The 23,571-nt window shown below is 54.5% G+C and overlaps 1 protein-coding gene across 3 annotated transcripts; it reads left to right on the top strand.

The window, feature by feature from the left end:
• Positions 1-43: 43 nt before the first annotated feature.
• Positions 44-19,898, top strand: DUOX2 (dual oxidase 2). Of its 3 annotated transcripts, none has more exons than XM_087426721.1 (34): positions 44-311; positions 795-888; positions 1,165-1,250; positions 1,516-1,680; positions 2,263-2,450; positions 2,615-2,816; positions 2,972-3,138; positions 3,531-3,591; positions 3,724-3,820; positions 4,255-4,345; positions 4,617-4,719; positions 5,469-5,632; positions 6,223-6,398; positions 6,601-6,719; positions 7,083-7,220; positions 7,447-7,560; positions 7,751-7,953; positions 8,241-8,426; positions 9,370-9,595; positions 9,675-9,768; positions 11,346-11,521; positions 12,086-12,155; positions 12,561-12,644; positions 13,182-13,360; positions 13,523-13,753; positions 13,932-14,031; positions 14,739-14,788; positions 15,071-15,198; positions 15,435-15,588; positions 16,759-16,991; positions 17,229-17,387; positions 17,739-17,894; positions 17,999-18,127; positions 18,440-19,898. In XM_087426721.1, exons 2-34 carry the CDS (start codon positions 809-811, stop codon positions 18,560-18,562), a joined length of 4,632 nt encoding a protein of 1,543 aa, XP_087282847.1. In that variant the 5' UTR covers positions 44-311; positions 795-808; the 3' UTR covers positions 18,563-19,898. The 3 variants fall into 3 exon arrangements, with proteins under 3 accessions (XP_087282847.1, XP_087282840.1, XP_087282857.1); XM_087426714.1 differs by having other exon boundaries at positions 11,346-11,533; XM_087426731.1 differs by lacking the exons at positions 15,071-15,198; positions 17,229-17,387; positions 17,739-17,894; positions 17,999-18,127; positions 18,440-19,898 and having other exon boundaries at positions 11,346-11,533; positions 16,759-16,887.
• The last annotated feature ends 3,673 nt before the right edge of the window (positions 19,899-23,571 follow it).

The following is a 23,571-nucleotide window of genomic DNA, read 5'->3' as shown; positions in this document are numbered from 1 at the left end:
GTGTGGACCCCTTTTATAGCAGAGTAGACAGCGTGCCCAGCGGATGTCGGGGCTTGGCAGCCGGGTCCTAACGGGAAGAGATCTTGCAAATGAGGGGCGGAGGTCGCTATGCAAATGAAGGAGCCCCGCCTCCACAGCAAGGAGGCGAGCCCCGGGTCCAGACGCTCACACCCGGCGCTGGTCTGGCCTAAGTGGACACCGCGCAGCTGGCCTCAAAGGACCCAGAGAGGAGGGTGAGAGTGTAGCCGGGGAGACTGAGGATTCCAAGAGGAAAAAAGACTTCTGACCCCGACGGAGGCCCTAAACCAGAGGTTGGACCGGAGCTTGGGGCCTGATCTTCCCATCCCTCGTGTCCATGCACAGGCATTCATTGCGAACTCTGAGGGGCTGCAGGTCTCCAGCTCCCAGTTCACTAGCCCCTTCCCTTCCCTGTCTCCTCTAGGAGAAGCAGTCCCTGGGGGTTTTGGTGGTGGGGATTCGAGGCTTTGGGCGGGCCCTGGGAGACTGCAGGTAAAGTCCTGCCCCAGACTGACAAGCCCCGGAGGACTTATGCCCTGTGGGTTCCTGTAGTCGGAGTTAGTTCTTCAATAGGGTGGAAAGTGGGGACTAGCGTCAGTGCCTACAGGGCTGCCAGGTGTCCTAAAAAGAGTGGCGTGCGGGTGCGGGTCCTGGATGATGCTTCTGAAAGCTTCACGCCAGAAGTGGAAACAGCCGGAGCCTCCTGCCCCAGTGCCGGCTGTAGGCGTGGAGGACGCCAGCTCCGTGTCCCTCACATATCCCCTCCCACCCCCCAGGCCGCAGGGTCAACATGATCCTCGCGAGGCCAGAGGCACTGGCCTCTGTGCTCCTGGGAGCTCTGCTGACTGTATCCCTGGAACCAGCAGGTAGGTATCAGGCACTCCTAGCTTCGAGATGTCACCCAGTACCCCTGGGATTGCGGGAAGGGAGAGGGGCAAGTAAGCGCCTCCCAGAGGCTGTGGGATCTGGTCAGATCACTGCGCGGCTCTTCCGGATTGGAAACTTCCGATGCCGCGCAGGTATCGCCACTTGGGTCGGGTTGGGGGCGCTCGGCGAGCCGGAGAAGCAAGGGCCGAGGCTATCCGGTCCCCGAGGGTGTCGCAGGAAGGCTAGCACTGAGGAGACGACTCGCTGACCCACAGGTAGCCAGAATGCACCCTCACTGCCCTGGGAAGTGCAGCGCTACGACGGCTGGTTCAACAACCTGAGGCATCACCAGCGTGGCGCTGCAGGTGCGTCCTGTGGCCCCGGGGGGAGAGGGTGGCTAGTGGAGGACAGGGGCACGGGGAGACCAGGCGCGGAGACACGGAGAGAGCGCGCCGCCAGCCGCCCGGCCGCCTGCGCAGCCAGCTCCTATGCACTCCTGGGGCCAGGAGACCCCGGGGAGAAAGGGTCTCCTCAGTGAGGGTGGGGGGTTTGAGGGAGGAGTAGGGCAAGGTCTGTGGACTTACTGGGAAAGGAGTGCTCTGACGGACCCTCGCTCCCTGCTTCCCGCAGGCTACCGTCTGCAGCGCCTCGTACCAGCCAATTACGCGGACGGCGTGTATCAGGCTCTGGAGGAGCCGCTGCTGCCCAACCCACGCCGACTCAGCGACGCCGCCACTCGCGGCAGAGCCGGGCTGCCATCCCTCCGCAACCGCACCGTGCTGGGGGTCTTCTTTGGTGAGGGCAAAGTGGGAAAACGCTGGGATTGACCTGGCGCTTAGCTCAGCGCCTGAGAGGGGCCCTGAGGCCCCTCTGCAAGTCCACAGGAGACCATTGGAGACTCCCAGCCACCTCCTCTCCCCACCAAGCAGCACTTCGAGCCTTTCTTCATCTCGGAGAGATTTGGGGGTATCGATTCAGGGATTTTAGCTCCCCTAATCTTTCATTTACCTCTTACTCCAAACCCAGGAGTGCCACTGGACCCCCATTATAGTTCTTAGGAGCTCAGTCCCCTGCCACGGCTCTCCTCCCAATTATAACCTCTTTCTCTCTAAGAGGGAGGGGGAGGCAGGATCTGTTAGAAAATGGGGGACTGGCTTGGGGGAACCCTTATATTAATTATTTTATTTTGGTTCTCACAATAACGTTATGACGTGGGCGAGGAGGGTAGTATATCATCATTTTTCAAAATAGGAAAATCCGCAGAGCTGGTGTCGGAGTTTGACACGAAAATCTGCCTTTTGGCTCTTGAGAAATTTGGAGTCCTCCCTGGCCGTGGGGAGTGACGATTTTAACGAGCTTGCACCCCGCTGCCTGCAGGCTACCACGTGCTCTCCGACCTGGTGAGTGTGGAGAGACCCGGCTGCCCCGCCGAGTTCCTCAACATCCACATCCCGCCCGGAGACCCCGTGTTCGACCCCGACCGGAGCGGGGACGTGGTGCTGCCGTTCCAGAGGAGCCGCTGGGACCCCAAGACCGGACTGAGCCCCAACAACCCCCGGGACCTGGTGAGACGAGGCAGGAGGCGGGGCGGGGCGCTGCGCTCGGGACCTGGCAGGGCCGGGTGGGGAGAGGCTCCCACCCCCACACCCACCTACACACGCCTGGCCCTGGCCCTCCCTTACCCGCCTCAGCTGCCCGACCCCGGCTTACCCTCCCCGTGTCCCCGCAGACCAACGAGGTGACGGGCTGGCTGGACGGCAGCGCCATCTATGGCTCCTCTCACTCCTGGAGCGACGAGCTACGGAGCTTCTCCGGGGGGCAGCTGGCGTCGGGACCCGACCCCGCCTTCCCCCGGGACTCGCAGGAGCCCCTGCTCATGTGGACCGCGCCCGACCCCGCCACCGGACAGCGCGGGCCCCAGGGGCTGTACGGTGAGGCCGCGGGGCCGGGCAGGGGCGCGGCGCGGGAGGAGCGGGCAGGGCGCGCCCAGGGCTCGTTGGAGGCCTGGCTGGGGGTCTGCGGGGTTGGGCTCCCCTTGGTCACACCGCCGCGCCTCTCCTCCCGTGCGTCCCCGCGTCGCACACAGCTTTCGGGGCGGAGCGAGGGAACCGCGACCCCTTCCTGCAGGCGCTGGGCCTGCTCTGGTTCCGCTACCACAACCTGTGCGCGCAGAGGCTGGCCCGCCAGCACCCGAGCTGGGGGGACGAGGAGCTGTTCCAGCACGCGCGCAAGAGGGTCATCGCCACCTACCAGGTCAGCCCCTCCCCCACGTCCTGGTCCGGGGAGACTCCGCTCCCTCGCAGAGCCCTCCGTCCTTGGACAACTGCCACCCAGAAACGTCCTTCTCCAGCAGGACACCCCTCCCTAGAAAGCTAACGTCTAGGAATAGGCCCTGAAAAGGATCAGGACGCAAAGCGCTACTTATACACCAGATTTTGCTTGTGATTATTATTTAGCTGCCCCCCGCCCCAATCCCCTGTTCCTTGTGGGGGACAGGCCTTCTCGCCTCTCCTGTTTGATTGGCCTCCCTCACGACTGCCGCTGCCTGGTCCTCATCTCTCGCTTAAGCCTTCCTTGGGCTCAGATTCCTCCCAGCCCGGCAGCTCCAGCGCTGGCCTCCCCTTTCCCCTCTCTCTGACCCTCAGAACATCGCCCTGTATGAGTGGCTGCCCAGCTTCCTGGGGAAAACACCCCCAGAATATACAGGTGAGAGCGTTGGGGCACACCTGGGCTGAGGGGGGAGGGTCAGGAACTATAGGGGAAAGAAGACAGGTGGGTGCTTGTGATGGGAGCACATGGAGGTACGAAGCCGATATCTCTTATTATCCCCTTGGGCAGGGTACCGCCCTTTCCTGGACCCCAGCATCTCTCCCGAGTTCCTGGCGGCCTCGGAGCAGTTCTTCTCCACCATGGTGCCCCCTGGTGTCTACATGAGGTAAGGTAGGGGCTGGTCCATAGGAGAGGCACAGCACTCGCAGAGGTGATGAATCACCTACCTTGGGGGCCTGGGGCCTTTTATACACCTCCACAGTTTCATGGGGGACGGGAAGCAGAATTTGGGGCCCTGAAACAGGACCCTGGGTTAGAAGGTTCAGTCTTAGAGAAATCTCCGTAGCTCCTCCTAATGGCTGAACTTCAGTTGCTGAGAACAGGATTTGTCTAGTAGCTGGGTCACCCTCTTCCCTCCTTCCCCTCCCACCCTGTGTGGACTAAGAGCAACCTCTACCTTCAGTCCTCACACATTGCCAAATCCCTACTCTGTTCAAGGAGGTTCAGTCCTGGTGCTTAGTCCCTCACCCCACTCAACCCCATCTCAGAGGGATTCAGAACCCTGAATTCCCTTACCACATCCTTGATTATCCATTTCAGAAATGCCAGCTGTCATTTCCAGAGGATCCTGAACAAGGGTTTTGGCAGTTCCCCAGCTCTGAGGGTCTGCAATAGCTACTGGATTCGGGAGGTCAGCCTGGGGTCGGCATCAGAGGGAGGTGGGTTAAGGTCAGTCTTGTCACATAGGCTGGGAAAAGCAACAATTCCAGTTCTCGGGTGGTGCTGCTCCAGGGTATTGGGAGACGAAGGGTGGAGTGATCAGAAAATTACCTGGGGACTCAAGAGAGTCTAGGACTGGCCAAAGGCCCTTTGTCCTGAGGTGCTGCGCTGGTCCAGAGTGAGGGGGACTAGGCTTTGGGGAGAGGCCCAAGAGCCTACCTGAGTGTGTTGTTTACTTCCAGAACCCCAATCTGAACAGTGCCCAGGCAGTGAATCAGCTGCTGCTGGGAATGGCCTCCCAGATTTCGGAGCTGGAGGACAGGATAGTGGTTGAAGATCTGAGGGGTGAGCTCTGGAATCAGAGGGGATGGGGGCCTTGAGGCTGGGGGGCCTGGGGACCCTGCTGGGTTAATCAACAGGCAGACCTAGGGTACCTACAATGCAGGAACACAGATACAGACACTGCAAAGAACTATTAGAAGACAATGAGCTTTGAACTTTTTTGTTCTCAATTTACAGTCTAGTGTTGTTTTTATTCTAAATTACCTGTATCTGAGTATGTGGGAGGAGGGGTAGCACCCGATCTCTTGGTGTTTAGTTCTCTTAAGGTTTTCATGCAGCCCTGTCTTTGTTTTTTTTTTTAAAGATTTTATTTATTTATTTATTTTCCCCCAAAGCCCCAGTAGATAGTTGTATGTCACAGTTGCACAGCCTTCTAGTTGCTGTATGTGGGACGCGGCCCCAGCATGGCCAGAGAAGCGGTGCGTCTGTGCGCGCCCGGGATCCGAACCCGGGCCGCCAGCAGCGGAGCGCGCGCACTTAACCGCTAAGCCACAGGGCCGGCCCCATCCAGCCCTGTCTTGAAGTTAAGGAGATAAAGGACAGGAATCTACTGCTTGATGACTAGAACAGTCTTGAGCCTCAGGGGAAGAGTCTTGCCAGAAAAATTGTCCCTGATCACCCAGGGTGACACTGACCCCACACCAAGGCAAGGTCAACATGGGCACATGTGGGAGTGCTGGGGGAGAGGGGTGTAGTGCCAACAGCCCAATTCAAGGGGCTGAACCTATAGCCTGGTTGTCTTTTCTCCTTAGATTACTGGCCTGGACCTGGCAAGTTCTCCCGCACAGACTACGTGGCCAGCAGCATCCAACGTGGCCGAGATATGGGGTTGCCCAGCTATAGTCAAGCCCTGCTGGCCTTGGGACTGGAGACCCCGAAGAACTGGAGTGATCTCAACCCCAAAGTGGACCCCCAGGTCAGGAACAGTTATGATAATAATAGCAGTTAATGCTTTCCTGTGATGATACTGTTCCAGTCCTTTACATATGTAACTCATTTAATCAGCATCAGGAACATTATAGGGTAGATACTATCATTTTCCCCAGTTTACTGATGACATAGTTCGTAAGTCATAGAGGCAGGATTTAAATTTAGCCATCTGACTCAGAGTATGTTCCTCACCATTACATTGTACCATTCCAGTAGGGTGGCTCCTGGGTTGGGTGCCACTGTCCAATTCCTGCAGGGTCCTTCCCCATGAGTTAAGTGACCTGAAGCTGCTTATCATTGGAGCCAGGCAGTCTGGGTAGCAATGGTCACAGGATATGGTACTTAGCAATGGTCTCACTATGGGCACACACTGCTCCTCCCACCAGACTTGCCACCAACTGAGAGAGGCTGCCTAGGAAGAGGAGACCCCCTCCTGGCTTGGTCTGAGTAGCAAGCCAGACAGCTGATGGGGTTCTGTGTTCCAGGGATGGGGCAACAGTGGCTGCCCTTCCCAGCACACACACACATACACACACACACACGTGCGCACACTCTTCACCTCCTTTGGTGTCCCAGGTGCTGGAGGCCACAGCTGCTTTGTACAACCAGGACCTGTCCCGGCTGGAGCTGCTCCCTGGGGGGCTCCTGGAGAGCCACGGAGACCCTGGGCCCCTCTTCAGTGCCATTGTTCTCGACCAGTTTTTGCGGCTGCGGGATGGTGACCGCTACTGGTTTGAGAACACCAGGAATGGGTAAGGCCTGCCCCCACCTCAAACTCTGCCTCAGCCTAGGCCCTAGACCCTCTGCCTGTGAACAGCCTCCAAGGGCTCTTGGTTCCCAGCTGGCCTACCATTCCCTCTAGGTTTCTTTCCTCATTTGAGTCCCTGGGCCTGAGGTTGCTGGAGGCCTGAATCCCCTTCCCATCCCAACAATTCCTGGCTTTCTCCAAGTTAGGCTGTTCTCCAAGGAGGAAATTGCAGAAATCAGAAACATCACTCTGCAGGATGTGCTGGTGGCTGTCACCAACATGGACCCCAGTGCCCTGCAGTCCAATGTGTTTATCTGGCATCCAGGTAGGGGGCCTGGGAGAACACAAGCGATGGTGACCAGAGAAAGGACCAAAGTTGGGGTGATCACTTGGTGCTGTCCAGAGAGCCTGGTGCCAGGCAGCCCCTACTGTGTTGGGCTGGGAGGCTTGCGTTAGGCCACCTCCCCCAGAAAGGACTGGACTAGTTTGCAGGCTGCACCCTGTGGTCAAGCTGGAGTGGGTGCTGAGAGATGGGATATGGAAGGGGACTTTTTGAGGGGAACAAATTCCAGGGAGGTGGGCCTGTGAGGGAGGAAGGTATCTGGTCCTTTATAGGAGAAAGGGGAAAGATGCCTAGCCAAGGAGTGGGATCCTCAGGCTTTGAGGCCTTCTGTGCCCTCTCCCTCAGGCGCACCCTGCCCTCAGCCCCGGCAGCTCACAACCGAAGGCTTGCCCCACTGTGTGCCCCTGACCGTGTCTGACTACTTCAAAGGCAGTGGTCCTGGTTTTGGCATCACAATCGTGGCTATCTGCTGTTTTCCGCTAGGTGGGCCCTTCATCCCCTCACCCATCTCTCTTCTCCTATCTCTCCCCCACCCTGCCCCCAAAGCCTGTCCCTTCCCCTCATTACCTGCTGACCTGTAGGGCTAGTTCCTTGGTACAGTTGAGGTTGGGCTCCGGGGGCCTCAGGAAGGGAGGGGCAGCAGCCAAAGCCCAGTGAAGCTGCAGGCAAGGGGCTCCCCTCCCCACTGGCTCATTCTGATGCCCTTCAGTGAGTCTGCTTATTGCTGGAGTGGTGGCCCATTTCCGGGGCCAAGAGCGTAGGAAGCTACAAAGGAGAGGCAAAGAGAGTATGAAGAAGGAAGCAGCTAAAGATGGAGTGTCAGGTGAGATGGGACTGAGGGGAGGGAGGGAGGGAGGGGGCAGTTGGGGGGCCTGGGAGAAAGAGCCAGGTTATAGATGTAGGGGACAGCCAGGTTTTGGGGTGCCTGCTCAGACTGGTAGAGTGGAACTGGCCTGAGGGCAGGGGTCTAGGTGTCTCTGCTGAACTGCTCTGCCCAATTGTCCCTTCCCCAGCAATGGAGTGGCCAGGCCCTAGGGAGACGAGCTATCCCATCACCATCCAGCTGCTCCCAGACAGGTGTCTGCAGGTCCTGGACAGGCGTCTCTCTGTGCTCCGCACTGTCCAGCTGCGGCCTCTGCAGCAGGTCAACCTCATTCTGTCCAGCAACCGTGGACGCCGCACCCTGCTGCTCAAGATCCCCAAGGAGTATGACCTGGTACGGCCCATCCCGCCTCCCTAGCCTGGGCTGCCCTCACGCATCTCCTCTCTCATAGCAAGTCCTCTCAGGCCACCCTCTCCACAGCCACGGGGGAGAGGCTCTCCTTTCAGAGGTCCCCAGACTCAACCTGACCCTCCCTCTGACCCCCTTGGGCCACTCACCTGGCCCCAACCTGGATGGATGGGAGCTGCTTTTCTCTCCTTCCTCCAACCCAAGGTCCTTTGAGGGGAGGCTGAACCAGCAGCTCAAGCTCCGAGCATTGGCACAGGCTTCCTCCCACCCAGGTGCTGCTGTTCAACTCTGAGGAGGAGCGGGGCACCTTTGTGCAGCAACTGCAGGGCTTTTGTGTGCGCTGGACTCTGGGCCTCGACATGGCTGAGATGGGTGAGAATGAGCTGTTCAGGAAGGCTGTGACCAAGCAGCAGCGGGGCCGCATCCTGGAGGTCTTCTTCAGACACCTTTTTGCCCAGGTGCCATGGCTGTGCCTTTTGGAGATGGAAACCTACCCAGGGGTGGGAGGGAACCAAGCCGGACATGGAGTGAATTAAGCTTCCATTCTATGGGCTGGAGACAGACAGCCTTGGCTGAATCCTGGCTTTGTCACTCACTAGTTGTGTGACCTTAGGGAAGTCACATCACCTCTGCTCTGTATCTCAGTTTCCTCATCTGTAAAATAGTGATTAAAATAGGATCCATCCCCTTGGATTGTTGTGAGGATTCAGTGAGATAGTCTACATCAGTGGTTCTCCAAGTGTGGCCCCTGGACCATCAGCAGTACCCTCACCTGGGAATTCATTAGAAATGCAAATCCCCAGCCCCCACTCCCAGACCCATGAATCAGGAACTCTCCAGGGGATTCTGATACACTGTAAAGTTCAAAAAACACTGTTCTATGTACAGTGTTTAGCTCAAGCGCTTGGTACATTGTAGGCATTTAACAAATGGTAGTCACATGTATATGACTTTTTAAGTCTTTGCACAATGGGCAGAGACCAAATCAGGCACATGGCAGCCTTGTCTGAACTGACAAGAGAACATATCCCTAGCCTCTTCCTGCCTGTCCACTATGTCTGTGACATCTTCTGTCCCAGTATAGGCTCTTTCACTTTGCATTCCCAAAGTTTGCCTCTCCCTGCTTCCATCCCTTTCCCCCTCTAGACCCAGCACCATTTCTACTGTATAAAGCTCCTGGTTCTTGGGTCCAGGGAGAAAATGGGCTGGCTGCTAGAGATTCCAGTCACCCCCTCTATCGGAGAGCAGAGGCCCAAGTCAGAAGTATATCTCAGGACCAGGAGCAACCACCAGGGCTCACCCTTTCTGAGTTGGTCTTTGAGAAGATGTGAGGGGTCGCTGAACTCTTCCAGCCCAGGCCTCACCTCTCTTTTTCCTCCCTCTGCTGCTGCCCGAGTGCAGGTCCTGGACATCGACCAGGCGGACGCAGGGACCCTGCCCCTGGACTCCTCACAGAAGGTGCGGGAGGCCCTGATGTGCGAGCTGAGCAGGGCCGAATTTGCCGAGTCCCTGGGCCTCAAGCCCCAGGACATGTTTGTGGAGTCCATGTTCTCTCTGGCTGACAAAGACGGCAATGGCTACCTGTCCTTCCGGGAGTTCCTGGACATCCTGGTGGTCTTCATGAAAGGTAGGGGGATGGTGGGCCATCCCAGGAGCTAGAGGTCTTTCAGCAGAGAGGTGACCTGGATCCCCCTTTCTCTTCCCAGGCTCCCCAGAGGACAAGTCCCGCCTGATGTTCACCATGTATGACCTTGATGGGAATGGCTTCCTCTCCAAGGATGAGTTCTTCACCATGATGCGGTATGGAGTGGGCCCTTACAGTCCTGAGACTTCCTGATGTTTTAAACAGGAAAACAAGTCGAATCAGAGGAGGGTAGGCAAGGAGGCTATGTGGCCATCTGCACTGAGAGGTGTCCTAGATACTGCATCCTAGACTCGCAGAGCATCCAGCTTCAAAAGTTTCTCTGGCCAGGCCCCTGCCTCTAGGAAGGTCTATATCTGCACTGTCAACTCCAGCCAGAAAATTCTCCCCAGTTAAAAAAAAACAGCTAACACCAATATGACCAATAACAAAAGTCCACTAACCCGTTTTGGATACCCTTGGATCTTAGTAAACGCTTCCACAGCATACCTAACCCTGTGCTTTACACAGTACATAATGGATGGATGGAGGATGGCTGACCTTGGTCACCCTTCCAATATTAATCACCACAATAGGCAGGAGGAGAAACACAGAGAATTCTTCTAGATTCCAACCTGTCTCTCCTCCTGCTTCCTAAGCCATTTCTGGTTGTGGTGTGCTGGTAAAGACCAGTTTTTAGCTCACAGACTTCTTGTTCCTGAAGACACTGCTCCAGTAACACAGTCCCCTTCAGCTCCACAAAGACAGGGTTCATATCTCTCTTTGTTTCCCACTGAATCCACCTCCTCTGCACTGTGATTGGCACATAGCAGGCATTCAGTACATAGTTAACTGAATGGGATGAAATAAGTGAGCAAACAAATAAATACAATGCATAAAACAACCCGGATCCTTTTAACTTTTCTACCCCTTTAATTCTGCATTGCATGATTTCGCCTTCCCCTTAACTACCACATCCCTCTCACAGTCCAGATACCACAACTGGACCTGGGCTTCTCAAAGGGCCAGGGTGAAGCTGATTGCAGTGCATACGTCGCTGGGTGTGCCTTTGCAGGCCCAGGTCTGGGCGGGGCTCTAGGGAATCTAGGCGAGGGTCCCTGCCCCCAAGGGCTGAGCTCCCACCTTCTCGTCCTGTACTCAGTGTGGATCTTACTCAGTCTCAGTAGCACGATGTGTTTTTTTAATGTGATGGCAGTGCTTGCTGTGTCACGCACACGAAGGTCTTTTTCTGTTGGACTCATACAAACTGGCATGGTTTGTTTTTGTCCCAAAGCACAACCTAAGAGTACGACCGCTGCAGCTGCCCCTCTGGGTGCTATCAGATGGAGTGTGGAGAAACTCCTGCCCATATCCCAGGGGTGTTGTCACAAGGAAGCAGCAGCCATTGCACTGCCTCCTTCCTCCTCCCCCCGGCTGTCTGTGCCCCGCGACAGGGCCATGGCACACCTGACACATCCCTGCACTAAGTGGACATTCATCCCAGCTGTAGAGGCCCCCCTGTTTGAGGGCTGCTTTCTCTAATTGGTCAAGGTCACTTTCAATTTTGTTCTGCTTTTCGAGCCTGTGGCCACCCCACCCAGCTTAGTGTCAGCTGCAGGCTGGATGAACAATTTCTCAATACCATTTCCCAGGTCACTGGTAACCACATTAGATAATCTGGGGCCCGCTTCACCCTGCACCTGCCTGAACCTGACCTTGCCAGTGACAGGCTGCTCTCTCTCTTGTCCTCCCCCAGGTCCTTCATCGAGATCTCCAACAACTGCCTGTCCAAGGCCCAGCTGGCTGAGGTGGTGGAGTCCATGTTCCGGGAATCGGGCTTCCAGGACAAGGAGGAGCTGACATGGGAGGACTTCCACTTTATGCTGCGGGACCATGACAGCGAGCTCCGCCGTACACAGCTCTGCATCAAAGGTAGAGGTGGAGGTGTGTATGTGAGGAATGGTCAGAGTCAGGGAGGGGCATGTCTTCAAAATGAGAGTTCCTGGTGGATAGGACCCAGGTCTTATTTCTCTCTTAGTCCTTGGTGCCTGGTACAGAGCCAGGCACGTGTAATCAAGGGCATCACATACAGCCGTGCAATGTGTGCACCGCACAAAGATGCCCAGTGAGGGGCCGAGGGGTAGGCTGAAATCCAGCCTACATGCTGCTCATCAAGCCATGCTCATGGGTCTGGGATGTGTCTGGTCAGAGGAAGAGGCACTATTTTCTCTACACAAAGGATCTGCAAGGTTGCATCTGCCCAGAGGGGGTCCCTTTTCCTGGTTGCACTGAGTTGCCACATTGACTAGCAGTGGCTGCCCCGTGGACCGTGGGTGCTCAGGGTGGGCAGTGTGGGGAACAAGACTGGAGCGAGTCACTGGCAAGTACCAGCAGCCTTTCTGGAGGAGTGGAAGTGGGGGAAAGGTCGGACAGTCTCCCACCCCACCCTACCGCCCTTGTGGGGAAGCCTGTCCAGCCTCTTGTTCTTCACTCCAGGTGTTGGAGACATCTTTAAACCAAATATCAGCAGTCGAGTGTCATTCATCGCTAAGACTCCTGGGGAACGGTGAGCAGAAATGGGGCATTGGGGGGTTCCCTCGGCCAGGCCCCCTGCAGAGAAATGAAGGAAGCAGGGCTGGCTGAGTCAGCCCCTGGGCCCAGAGATTTGCCCTCTGAAAGTAGCTCTTAGTGCATGGTTGGTCCTAGCTCAAATTCCAGTTGCCTCACATGCCCCTTGCTACTCCAGAGCCTGCTCCTTCAGGATAGAATCATTCTACAAAATGGATGAGCAGAGCATATTCATTTATTCTGCCTTGCTTTCTTCTGCCTGCTTCTCTCTGACCAGTTTTATGGGCAGGTTCTGTGGACAGGGATAATCCCAGGATCCACTTCTGCCCCTTCGGGCTCTGACCTGGCAGTTCTCCTGGCTGCAAAGATAGGGAGAGAACAAGCCCCAATTTCTTTTTCTCAGCTCCTGCCCCCAGGGAGGGGGGCTTCCTGCCTCGGAAGCCCCAGAGCCGGGAGGCCCTGGACTGAAGAAGAGGTTTGGCAAAAAGTGAGTGTTTCCCAGATTGCTGGGCACAAGGAGACATGGGGAGAAGTCTTATGGTCTCTGGGCCCTGCCCACACTGCCTTGACACAGAAGGGACCATCCTGAGTCTAATTCCATTGGTTCCTGACCTGATTGGCGGGCTATGGAGTCGAATGACTCTTCAATGTCTGCACCCTAATCTTCAGGCAAGGGTCCTGGCACCCGGATGCAACACCAAGACGGCAGTAGGAGGTCTCCTGGCTCTTGCCTGCTTTGGGCACAGCAGTGAGGCCTGTGCAGGGAACAGGAAGAGGGAAGGGCAGAACAGATGGGGATTAAGAGGTGGAGTAGTGGGGAGACGGAAGAGTGGGTGGATGGAGCAAATACAGATGAGGGGTAAAGGTTTGAGTGAATGGGAGTCTGCCCCCAAAATGCTTTTTCTTTCATCTCTTGTAGCCCATCCTGACCCCTGCCAGGTCACCAAGTCTTTCTCGTGGGGTGGCATTTAGGGGAGGCCAGGGTGCCCCGATCTTATGGCCACTCTGCCTCCCATTGCTGCAGGGCAGTGGTGCCCCCTCCCCGGCTGTACACGGAGGCACTGCAGGAGAAGATGCAGCGGGGCTTCCTGGCCCAGAAGCTGCAGCAGTACAAGCGCTTCGTGGAGAACTACCTGCGGCACATCATGTGCGCCACTATCTTCTCAGCCATCTGTGTCGGCCTGTTTGCAGAGCGTTCTTACTGTAAGAGTTCCAGGTTGCAGGTAGTGGGAAGGGGGAAGTGCAGAGCGTTCTGGTGGCTCTTCCCACTGCTCAGTGTCTGGATGGGGGAGCCCAGGTGTTCTGACTCAGGTCCAGGCCCCCGGCCTCCGTGCCATGCTGATCCATCCCCAACTCTGTCCCCAGACTACGCCTTTGCCTCGCCACCCACAGAAATTGCAGAGACCACCCTTGTGGGTATCATCCTGTCACGGGGCACAGCTGCCAGCATCTCCTTCATGTACTCCTACATCCTGCTCACCATGTGCCGCAACCTCATCACCTTCCTGCGGGAGACCTTCCTCAACCGCTACGTGCCCTTTGATGCCGCCGTGGACTTCCATCGCTGGATCGCCATGGCTGCTGTTGTCCTGGCCAGTACGTGGCTCCCAGGCATCCTCCCCATTGCTGCATCCCTCGGGTCTAGCTAGGAGAGCTCTGGGAGACAGTGAGGAGACTGGAGCTCCTTATCCTTCCATCTCTCCTCCCTGAGCCCCCAGGGTTGGAAGTGGAGTCAGCCCTGGGTGGCATCTCTAACAGGGTCTGTCTCTTGCAGTTTTGCACAGTGCTGGCCACGCGGTCAATATCTACATCTTCTCAGTCAGTCCCCTCAGTCTACTGGCCTGCGTCTTCCCCCACGTCTTTGTGAATGATGGGTCAGTTCTGGGGAGGGTCCCCCTTGGGACACCTGTGGCAGGCCTAAGGGTATAAAAGAAATGAAATAGATGGCCCTAGGTACTCCACTCTCTCACTGAGTGAGAGTGAGAAGCTAGCCCCCTTGGGGAAGCTGAGAGGTGACTTTCTTGACCTCAGAGAGGAAGCTGGCCATGACTAGCCAGGAAAGGAGTTTGGGGGATGAAGTTGGAGACTTTTTCCCACATGTGCCTGACACACAGCTTGCCATCTCAGCCTACCAGCCATTCACTGGTCAAACATTTATGGAGCATGTCTTATGTGTCCATCCAGGAGCCAGAGAGTAGAGATGCCAAGATACATGCAATCATTTAGCAAATACTTAATGGGCATTGAGTGTGTGCCTGACATTGTTTGAGCCTAGGGATAGGGCAGTGAGCCAAACACACAGCCCTGCCCTCATGGAGCCTACAGAGTATGAACCAAGAACTCAAGGAAGCAAAGGTCAGCCACAGTAGGAGAGTTCAGGATAACACAGGAGGGAGAATTGCTGAGAGAGCAGAGGCTTGAACTACGGGAGGCTGGGTGCCATGTTCCTTGGAAGGATTCCTGGCCATCTGGCTGGAGGCCCAGTAACCTCAGTATGCAGGGCCAGCAGGAACAGCCACATTGTGACAGTGGTGGAGCCCCTCCTGCCCAGCCTGAGGCTCCATGTGCCTTTGCCCCACAGGTCCAAGGTTCCCCAGAAGTTCTACTGGTGGTTCTTCCAGACAGTCCCAGGTAGGGAGTGGGGCTGTATGTGAGGTCTTGGGGTTCTGCTTGAGGACTTCTGCTTTTGTCTTCATCTTCCCATGAATACGCACTTGTGTATAGTGGTTATAGGTCCCTTTCTAGCCTCCAGAACAAGCCCCAGCTGCAGCTCCTTCAGGCAAGCTGCTCTGGGGACCAGGGAGGGATGAGGGAGGTCAGGGAAGCAGAGCAGAATGGGGGGAATGCTCTGTTGTATTCTCAGCCCAGGCCGAGGTCCTTAGACTACTCTCTGACCCTCGCCTCTGCCCCCAGGCATGTCAGGGGTGCTCCTGCTCCTGGTCCTGGCCATCATGTATGTCTTTGCCTCCCACCACTTCCGGCGCCACAGCTTCCGGGGCTTCTGGCTGACCCACCACCTCTACGTTGTGCTCTATGTGCTGGTGAGGGACTTCTCTAGGCAGGGCCAGGCCATGGGGCAGGGATGAACACTCATGGTGGTAGCAGGCTTAATTGGACCCACTGAGACCCTGAGATCTGAGACCCCAGTCTCTGAAACCTGTGCCATCCCCATCTACCCAGCCCAGGCCCAGGGCCCAGGCAGGAAGTGTCTGTGCAAGGGAGGTGCAGGAAGGGGGACTGGCTGGGCCTAAGCTATACTAACTGGCCATGTTTCTAGCTTGTCATCCATGGCAGCTTCGCCCTGATCCAGTTGCCCACTTTCTACATATACTTCATGATCCCAGTACTAATCTATGTGGGGGACAAGCTGGTGAGCCTGAGCCGGAAGAAGGTGGAGATCAGCGTGGTGAAGGCGGAGCTGCTGCCTTCAGGTATCAGGCCCGGCCTGACCCCAGGTGGGGAGCACCAGAAGTCAACTCATGGGATGTGGGGAGACAGCTCCCCAGGCCTCTTGACCTCCATCTTGACTCCTGATAGCCTCTCAGGGATCCCTGCAGCTTTCCTGATGCAAATGCAGCCCTAGGCAGGGCTGTGCCCAGCCCCCAGAAGGACTTGCAGACAGTGAGAAGTGACTATGAGAAGAGGCAGCTGAAAGTGCCTACAGAGGGGTTTAAGGACAAGAAAGACCCCCACGTGTGTGGCCTGGGTGCAGGGCAGGGAACCACGTATCCCTCTCCCATCCCTTCTCTCAGAATAACCCCCCTTCAGAGACAGGCAGACGGCCCAGATTGCGAGGGTCTGTTGTTGAGAGTCAGTGTTGGCCAAAGTGGGGATTTGCATCACTGTAGAGGGTGGCAGAAGATGATCTTAGGTGTCATGGGACCGTCTAACCTCCAGGACTCACATGGTAAGAAGATTAACCTCATTTTAACTTTATTTCAATCATGATTACTAAAGGACAAAGTCTCAGCATGGTCTTCGTATGCCTTTTGTACTCTCCAGTACTTGTGAAGTCCCTTTTTCAATAAAGAGAGAACAGGCCTGAAGCTTAGCTGTGGTCGGGCAACAAACGCTATCCAGCTAAAATTTGATAAGATGTGACGCCTTCTATTAGAGCACATAATGATGGTTTTCCACCTACATTAGTGAGCTAAGATTTCCTGTCAAGGTAAATCAAATTGAAAAAGTAAGTCAAATTTAAAGAAAAAAATTAGATAAATGATAGTATAGTAGGTGTGCAGATATGGCCCATCACAAAGGCAACCCTCAAACAGTGGAGGTGTCGTAAACGCTAAGATGGTCCCTGGGGAACCCAAGGTCCCCTGGCCTGGTAGGCTGGTATCCAGGACAGTGATATCAGGCCTGGGCCTTTCATGGGAAGAAGGAGTAGAGAGGACGAAAGGGCTAGAACAGGGGAGCAGAGAAGCCAAGCTCTTGGTTTACCCAGAAAACAGAGAAGGCGGCCCCGGGAGCCCCACTTGCTCAGGCAATGTGACCCCTCCCTGTGCCTCAGGTGTGTGGAGAGGACAGGGTACTTGCCAGTCTTTAGGTGCCAAGAGCAAGCCTTCTGACCCCTGCCCCTCCCTGCCCATGACCCCCAGGAGTGACCCACCTGCAGTTCCAGCGGCCCCAAGGCTTTGAGTACAAGTCAGGACAGTGGGTGCGGATCGCCTGCCTGGCTCTGGGGACCAACGAGTACCACCCCTTCACTCTGACTTCCGCGCCGCATGAAGACACGCTCAGCCTGCACATCCGGGCAGTAGGGCCCTGGACCACTCGCCTCAGGGAAATCTACTCATCCCCGAAGGGCGACGGCTACACCATATACCCGAAGGTGCCCAACACTGGGAACCACTTTCGGGCCTCTGGCATTGGCAGAGGGTTTCCCTCCTCCCCCACCCTGAGACTAGAAGCTCCAGCCACCCCAAGGCCAGGCTGGGAGAGGGCTGGGGTACCTCAGAAGAGCCTAGGATGCTTCCGTATCCTTCTTCTTCCTGTCCCCCCAGCCCCATTTCTAGCCTCAGAGCTGGGGCAGGGCTAGGCTCATCTCATTTCCCCCTTCTGTTGGCAGCTGTACCTCGATGGACCATTTGGAGAGGGCCACCAAGAGTGGCATAAGTTTGAGGTGTCAGTGCTGGTGGGAGGGGGCATTGGGGTCACCCCCTTTGCCTCCATCCTCAAAGACCTGGTCTTCAAATCATCTTTGGGCAGCCAAATGCTCTGTAAAAAGGTGAGTGTCCCTCTCTTATTCTTTGAAAAGATGGGGACAGATGGCCTGATTGTGCCCTCACATCATAGCAGAGTAGCAAGAGAAAAAGGCCCTGGCTCCTAAGCACTGGGTCTGCCCAGGCCCTTCATACCCAGTTGTCCAGATGCTCAACATTTGAGGGAGGGTAGGAGGTGTGGGCAGAAGGCCTCTGCTGGTATCTGTTGGTTAGACCCCTTGATCAGACTTGTGGGTCCTGCCAGAGGTTTAGTGTCTGTGGGTGGTCTAGGGCTTCCCAGCCTCTCAGGTGAAGGCATCTGGGGTGGAGGAACCTTGAGCTGAGCTGAGTTCTGAGCTTCAGCCATGTGTCACCAGATCTACTTCATCTGGGTGACACGGACCCAGCGGCAGTTTGAGTGGCTGGCTGACATCATCCGGGAGGTGGAGGAGAATGACTGCCAGGGCCTGGTGTCCGTGCACATCTACATCACCCAGCTGGCCGAGAAGTTCGACCTCAGGACCACCATGCTGGTACGTCAGGGCCGGCCAGGCAGGGTGGGTGGGCCACTATCTGGACTAGGAGCTGACCCTGTCTCTGCCTGACTGTGACCTTCCTCCTCCACTCCCTCCCCCAGTACATCTGTGAGCGGCACTTCCAGAAGGTGCTGAACCGGAGTCTGTTCACGGGCCTGCGCTCCATCACCCACTTTGGCCGCCCCCCCTTCGAGCCCTTCTTCAACTCCCTGCAGGAGGTCCACCCACAGGTCAGTATCACCCCCACCCATCCTGGGACTCTGGTCTTCCCCTGCCAGGACACCCTGGCCCTCAAGCACCCTGCAGTTCTATCCTGAGTGGAGAATCCCCCACCCCCAGCCCCAGAATGGGATCAAGTGTTAGAGGAAGGCTTCAAGCCCCCTCGACCCCGCCCCCTGCTCAAGCCTCCTCCTCAGGGCCTGGGGTCAATGCCCTGGTCATTCCAGCCAGGCTTGAGAAGCAGCTTCCTCCTGGAGAATGAGCATCTTGAGCCTGCAGGTCGCTCCTTCTCTCTGCAACCACTCCTCCCGCACACTTGACAGGTCCGGAAGATTGGGGTGTTCAGCTGCGGCCCTCCAGGGATGACCAAGAATGTAGAGAAGGCCTGTCAACTTGTCAACAGGCAGGACCAGGCCCACTTTGTGCACCACTATGAGAACTTCTGAGCCCGCCTTCCCTGGTTTCTGCTTCTCCTCTGTTGACTAGCCCTGCCGGCAGTTTCTCTGTCAGAATCCACCTGAGGCCTCAGCTGGAGAGCTGGAAGAGCCTCTCCCTCATTGCTCCATCTGTCCCACACTCTGAGAAGGTAGAGAAGACCCCTCCAGCTCAAGCAACAGCAGGTTGTGACAGACAAAGTGAGGAGGGGACAGTCCTTGCCTGTGACAACTGTGGAGGTGAAGAGATACAATAGCGTTTGGCTCCGACGGGTCCCCATCTCTCTGCTTGACTTCCACAAAATCAATGTACTGCTTTGGTATTTTCTTGGCCCAGGTATTTTGGGGAGGATGGGGTGAGGTTACCTGATGTGAAGAGAGGGCTCAGAGTGAGAATCTCCTCAGAGCCCAGCTCAGAAGCTGTGATGCTTAGAAGCTGGACAGCCCAACTGCCTCAACTCAGTCTCCAAGGCCTTTTCCCTCCACCTCCAGCCCCCACCACTTCCTGCTCCTAGAGGGTCAGGAACCCTGAGGAGTAACAGAGGAACAAAGATGCCTCCCCAGCCATGACGTTCCTCATGTTGGCCAGCAATACTCACTGTCCTGACCTCTTGGCAGGCCCCTCTGTGAGCCCGCTGGAGCAGCCCCTGGGCTCTGGGACTAAGAGTCCAGCCTCTCTGCCAGATATCCAAAATACCCTCTTAATTCTCCACTTCCATAGAAGTTGGGTAACCAGCTGGCCTGGTTTGCCCAGGACTCTCCTGGTTTTAGTAGTGGAAGTCTCTTGTCCTAGGAAACCCCTCAGTCCCAGGCAAACCAGAGCAGTTGGTCACCTTACACAGGAGCCAACCTGGGACATCACCTCCATACTTGACTCTAAGACCCTTCATTTTCCTTCTTCAATTGGCTCTTTCCTAAAAAGCTGAGCTTTAAATTCTTTTAAATTTAGGTATAATTTGCATCCAGCAAAGTGTATAAATCTTAAAGTTACCATGTACCCTTGTTACCACTACCCAAATCAAGATACAGAACATTTCCATCACCCCAGAAACTTCCCTTGTCAGTCTCCCACCAACCCCTAGAAGCAATCACTGATTGGTTTCTGTCATTCCAGATTAGTTTTGATCATAATGAATCACACTTTTGAGACTGGCTTCTTTCACTCAGCACAATACCTTCGTGATTCATCCATGTTATATGTATCGGTAGTTTGTTCCTTTCCATTGCTGAGTAGTACTCTATTGTAGAGATGTACCACACTTTGTTTCTCCATTCTTCTGTTGATCGGCATTCAAATTGTTCCTAGTTTTTGATAATTATGAATAAAGCTGCTCTGAATATTCTTGTACCTGTCATTCAGTGGACATAATGCATTCATTCCTCTTGGGTATATATCTAGGTGTGGAATTGCTGGGTCATAGAGTTCTCCAGCCAGTAGCTCCTGTGGCAGGAAGAGTTTCAGGCCATTTCAGCATCCCTGCCCCAGGCTTCTCTCCTCTTTGACAGGCAAAATGCCTTTGGTTCCTAACCCTCTGTACTGAAGGAATCTCTCTGATAGAGCTGGAACAGTACTGATCAGGAGCCAAGAGACCTGGATTCTAGTGCCAACTTTACCCCTAAGTAGCCATAGAGGAAAATCTCTTAACCCCTCTGAGCCTGTTTCCTCATGTATTAAAATGTTTGTCTGGGTATTAGGAAGTCAGATAGTGATATCTGCCCAGAAAGTTGTACTGACAGAAAATATATGAGAATATATTGCACAATTGCAATGTGTGATGATTATTAATCCATCTATTTGTTAACAGCATCATGCCTATGGGCCTCCAGCCCTCCTGCCCCCCACCAGGTGCACGACCAGTTGTTAATCCTAAACGCCAGCCCTTAAGTCTCAGTCTTAGCTTTGTTCCCAAATCTGGCCCCTCATTGCCTTCTTTTTTTTTTTTTTTTTTTTTTAAGATTTTATTTATTTATTTTTCCCTCCAAAGCCCCAGTAGATAGTTGTGTGTCATAGCTGCACATCTTTCTAGTTGCCGCATGTGGGACGCGGCCTCAGCATGGCCGGAGAAGCAGCGCGTCGGTGCGAGCCCGGGATCCGAACCCGGACCGCCAGCAGTGGAGCGCGCTCACCCAACCACCAAGCCACGGGGCCGGCCCTCATTGCCTTCTTTATTCCTTTCTAAAGACCGCTCAAAATATTTGTCTGTCCCATCCTAATTCACCTCTCCTTGCTACACTAGAGAATGTTGTTAATATGGTTGTCATGATTATCCATAACAGTCTCTACTCAGCCCTTCCCTCCCTGCCATGCTAGGCCCTGAGTAAGGGTCTCTGAAGACTCCATGATCACCCTTGCCCAGACCCCAGACGATACCAAATGCATGTCCAGCTGGATCTGCCATCATGACCTTCAGTAGCCTCAGGTGGCACTCAGGCTGCCTGGCTTCAGTCCAAACCCTACACCCCAGCCAGGTTCTAGATATCAGCCCTAGGCATGTATTCATGTGACCTGGCTGCTCTGTCTAACTTTACCCAGATTCCCAGAAAGCCATCTGTTGCTGGGATAAAAGTCAAGGACTTGCAGAGAGGAGAGAAATGTCTTCATTGTGGGCTTTTGCCAGAATCCTTGACTGGCCCTTCTTGGGGCTTTATGACCAACTCTCCTTGGGAAGTGGATTGGAAGGCAGGATTAGGCAGCCATCAGGAAATGTGTGTTTGGGTTGAGAAAATGAGGTCATCGACTGCACAAGTGGGTATAGGGGAGAGGTTAGACTCTGGAAAACATGTAAATAAGGGAGTCAACAGAAACGTCTCAGAGAAAAAGGACTGGGGAAGGATGACGCAGAGGAAATTCATGGAAACTTTTATATTGACAGTGTAAAAGAAAGCAAACCTTCTCTACCTCAGGTCACAGATATTGGACTCAGTCCCTGGGACAAAGCCCAACCCAAGCCCTGCCTCGGAGCGAAGGATGAGGATGAGAATGGAACAGGGATGGAGAAGGAATCAAGTGGCGTCAGATGGAGATGGGATTGGGGATGGAGATGAGGACGAGGATGAGACTGGATGGAAGGGCTTCAGGGTCAGATGGGAAAGGAGTGGATGAGGAAGGGGAGGTGCTGAGGCTGAGCTCTGTAGGAGAGAAATGAAGGATAGCTCTTTGCCTCTTTTTCCAACTTTCCAGCCCCAGCTTCTGCCCCAAATGAGAGGAGAGAAAGTTGACAAGATGTAGCATAACAGTTACGAGTAAGGGCTCTTGAGTCAAATTGGGTTTGAGTCCCAGCTGGGTGACCTTGAGCAAACAAAGGAAACTCTCAGTGCCTCAGTTTGCTCCTCCATGAAATGGGGATAACATGAGTATCTGCTTCATAGAGTTTGGGAAGATTCAATGATATGATTCAATTCAATTCAGTAAATATGTGCTGAGAGTCTATTATGTCCCAGGAACAGGAACTTACATGTCAGTGGAAGCAAAAAGACAAGAAACAAAAAAGAAGAAAAAGATAATCTCAGATCATGACAAAAAGCTTTGAAGACAATGAAACTGAATAATATGGTAGCAAGTGACTATGGAGAATCCTTTGGACAAGATGAATAAAGGAAGGCCCCTGAGAAGGTGACTGTAAGATTATAACCACTAAGGCACCAGGGCTTGGAGTGGGCCTAGCGCTATTGCACATGTTGTAGGTGGATTCACTCAGTCCTTAGGACAATCCAAGAGGTAGGGACTATCCTCATTCTCCCCATTGTACAGACAAGGAAGCTGAAGCACAAAGAGGCTTAAACAACTCTCCCAAAGTTGCCCAGAATGTAAGTGAGAGGACTAAATTTGAGCCCAGAAAGTTTCAACCAGAGACCATGCCCTTAACTACCACTTTATCTTGCCTCTCAAAAGCAGGTTATCAGTGTTCAGGCAAACATAATGTATGGAGAGCCTTTCACTGCGTCTGGCACCTAGCAATATTGTTATTATTACTACTATTATTAACTGAAGTTGAGCCTCCAGAAGGCAGAGCGCCATATTCTGAGGAGTTTGGAGTGTTTGGGGCTTGAGTAATGTTAAGTGCCTTGTTCCTAGTCCAGGCTTATCCTGTGCTGCCCTCCCCTCTTCTCATCTCCCCGGGAAGGGGGAGGAGGAGCCCTGCCCTACCCACTCTAGGGACACCAAGCCCCTAGATCATCTAGAAGTCAGACCATCCTGGCCTCGCCTGGAATGGAACTTTAGGAAGCAAGCTGAGCCTCCTGGCCCAGTCCCCAGGAAGCCGTAAGGATCCTGGGAATCTCTCAAGCTGACTTCACGGGAATCCTGTGCTCCCTGGAGAGTGACCTCAGATGACCTGTGACACAAAGGCACTCCCTTTTCTGAAAGTGAGAGGCTGGTGGTGAGAGTCTAGGAGAGGCTGCTGGAGATGAACTGGCTGCTGGAATCAGGACCTGGCTTTTGTTTCCAGCCCTACTACTAAAATCACTATGTGATCCTAGGGAAGTCACCTGAGTTCTCTGGGTCTCAATTTCCTCACCATGAAAATGAAGGGACTAAGCTGACACCCCTTCCAGACCCAAAATTTCACTGTTCTCTGCTGCACTCACTGTCCCAGATGAACGGAAATCCTATATTAGGAGAACAGCTTCCTTGGCCTCTCCTCCAAGGTTCAATTGGCTGGAGGAAGGGAACTAACCTGTAAGGTTTGTGTGTGTTAGATCCTATACCACATTGACATAAATTACCTCATTTAACCCTCACAATAACACTTTGGAGGAGGAATTGTTGCCCCCGTTTTACAGAGGAGGCACCTGAAACTTAGAGAGCAAGTTGCCCACAAGCGTCCAGCTAGTAACAGGCAAAAATCAAGATTTGAACCCAGGCCCCATGAAATCTCAGAATCTCTGCCCTTCCATCTGGTGCCTCTGAAGGTAGAGAAAGAGAAGGCAATCAAGAAGCAATCCAACTACATCATGGTGACTATAGTTAATAATGCTGGATTGCATATTTGAAAGTTGCTGAGAGTAGATCTTAAAAGTTC

Source organism: Ceratotherium simum, chromosome 3, assembly GCF_057802395.1.
Source record: "Ceratotherium simum simum isolate JZ-2026a chromosome 3, ASM5780239v1, whole genome shotgun sequence".
Lineage (NCBI taxonomy): Eukaryota > Metazoa > Chordata > Mammalia > Perissodactyla > Rhinocerotidae > Ceratotherium > Ceratotherium simum.
The sequence above is the reverse complement of the archived record's forward strand: the minus strand, read 5'-3'. Positions and strand labels throughout refer to the sequence as shown.

What these genes read in the sequence shown, in the direction of transcription:
- DUOX2 (XM_087426714.1), top strand. Translation starts at nt 809, where the DNA reads ATGATCCTCGCGAGGCCAGAGGCACTGGCCTCTGTGCTCCTGGGAGCT. An exon ending in CGGGCCCCAGGGGCTGTACG is followed by an intron (nt 2,817 to 2,971) that starts GTGAGGCCGCGG and finishes CGTCGCACACAG; the next exon opens with CTTTCGGGGCGGAGCGAGGG. An exon ending in GTTCTTCCAGACAGTCCCAG is followed by an intron (nt 14,789 to 15,070) that starts GTAGGGAGTGGG and finishes CTCTGCCCCCAG; the next exon opens with GCATGTCAGGGGTGCTCCTG.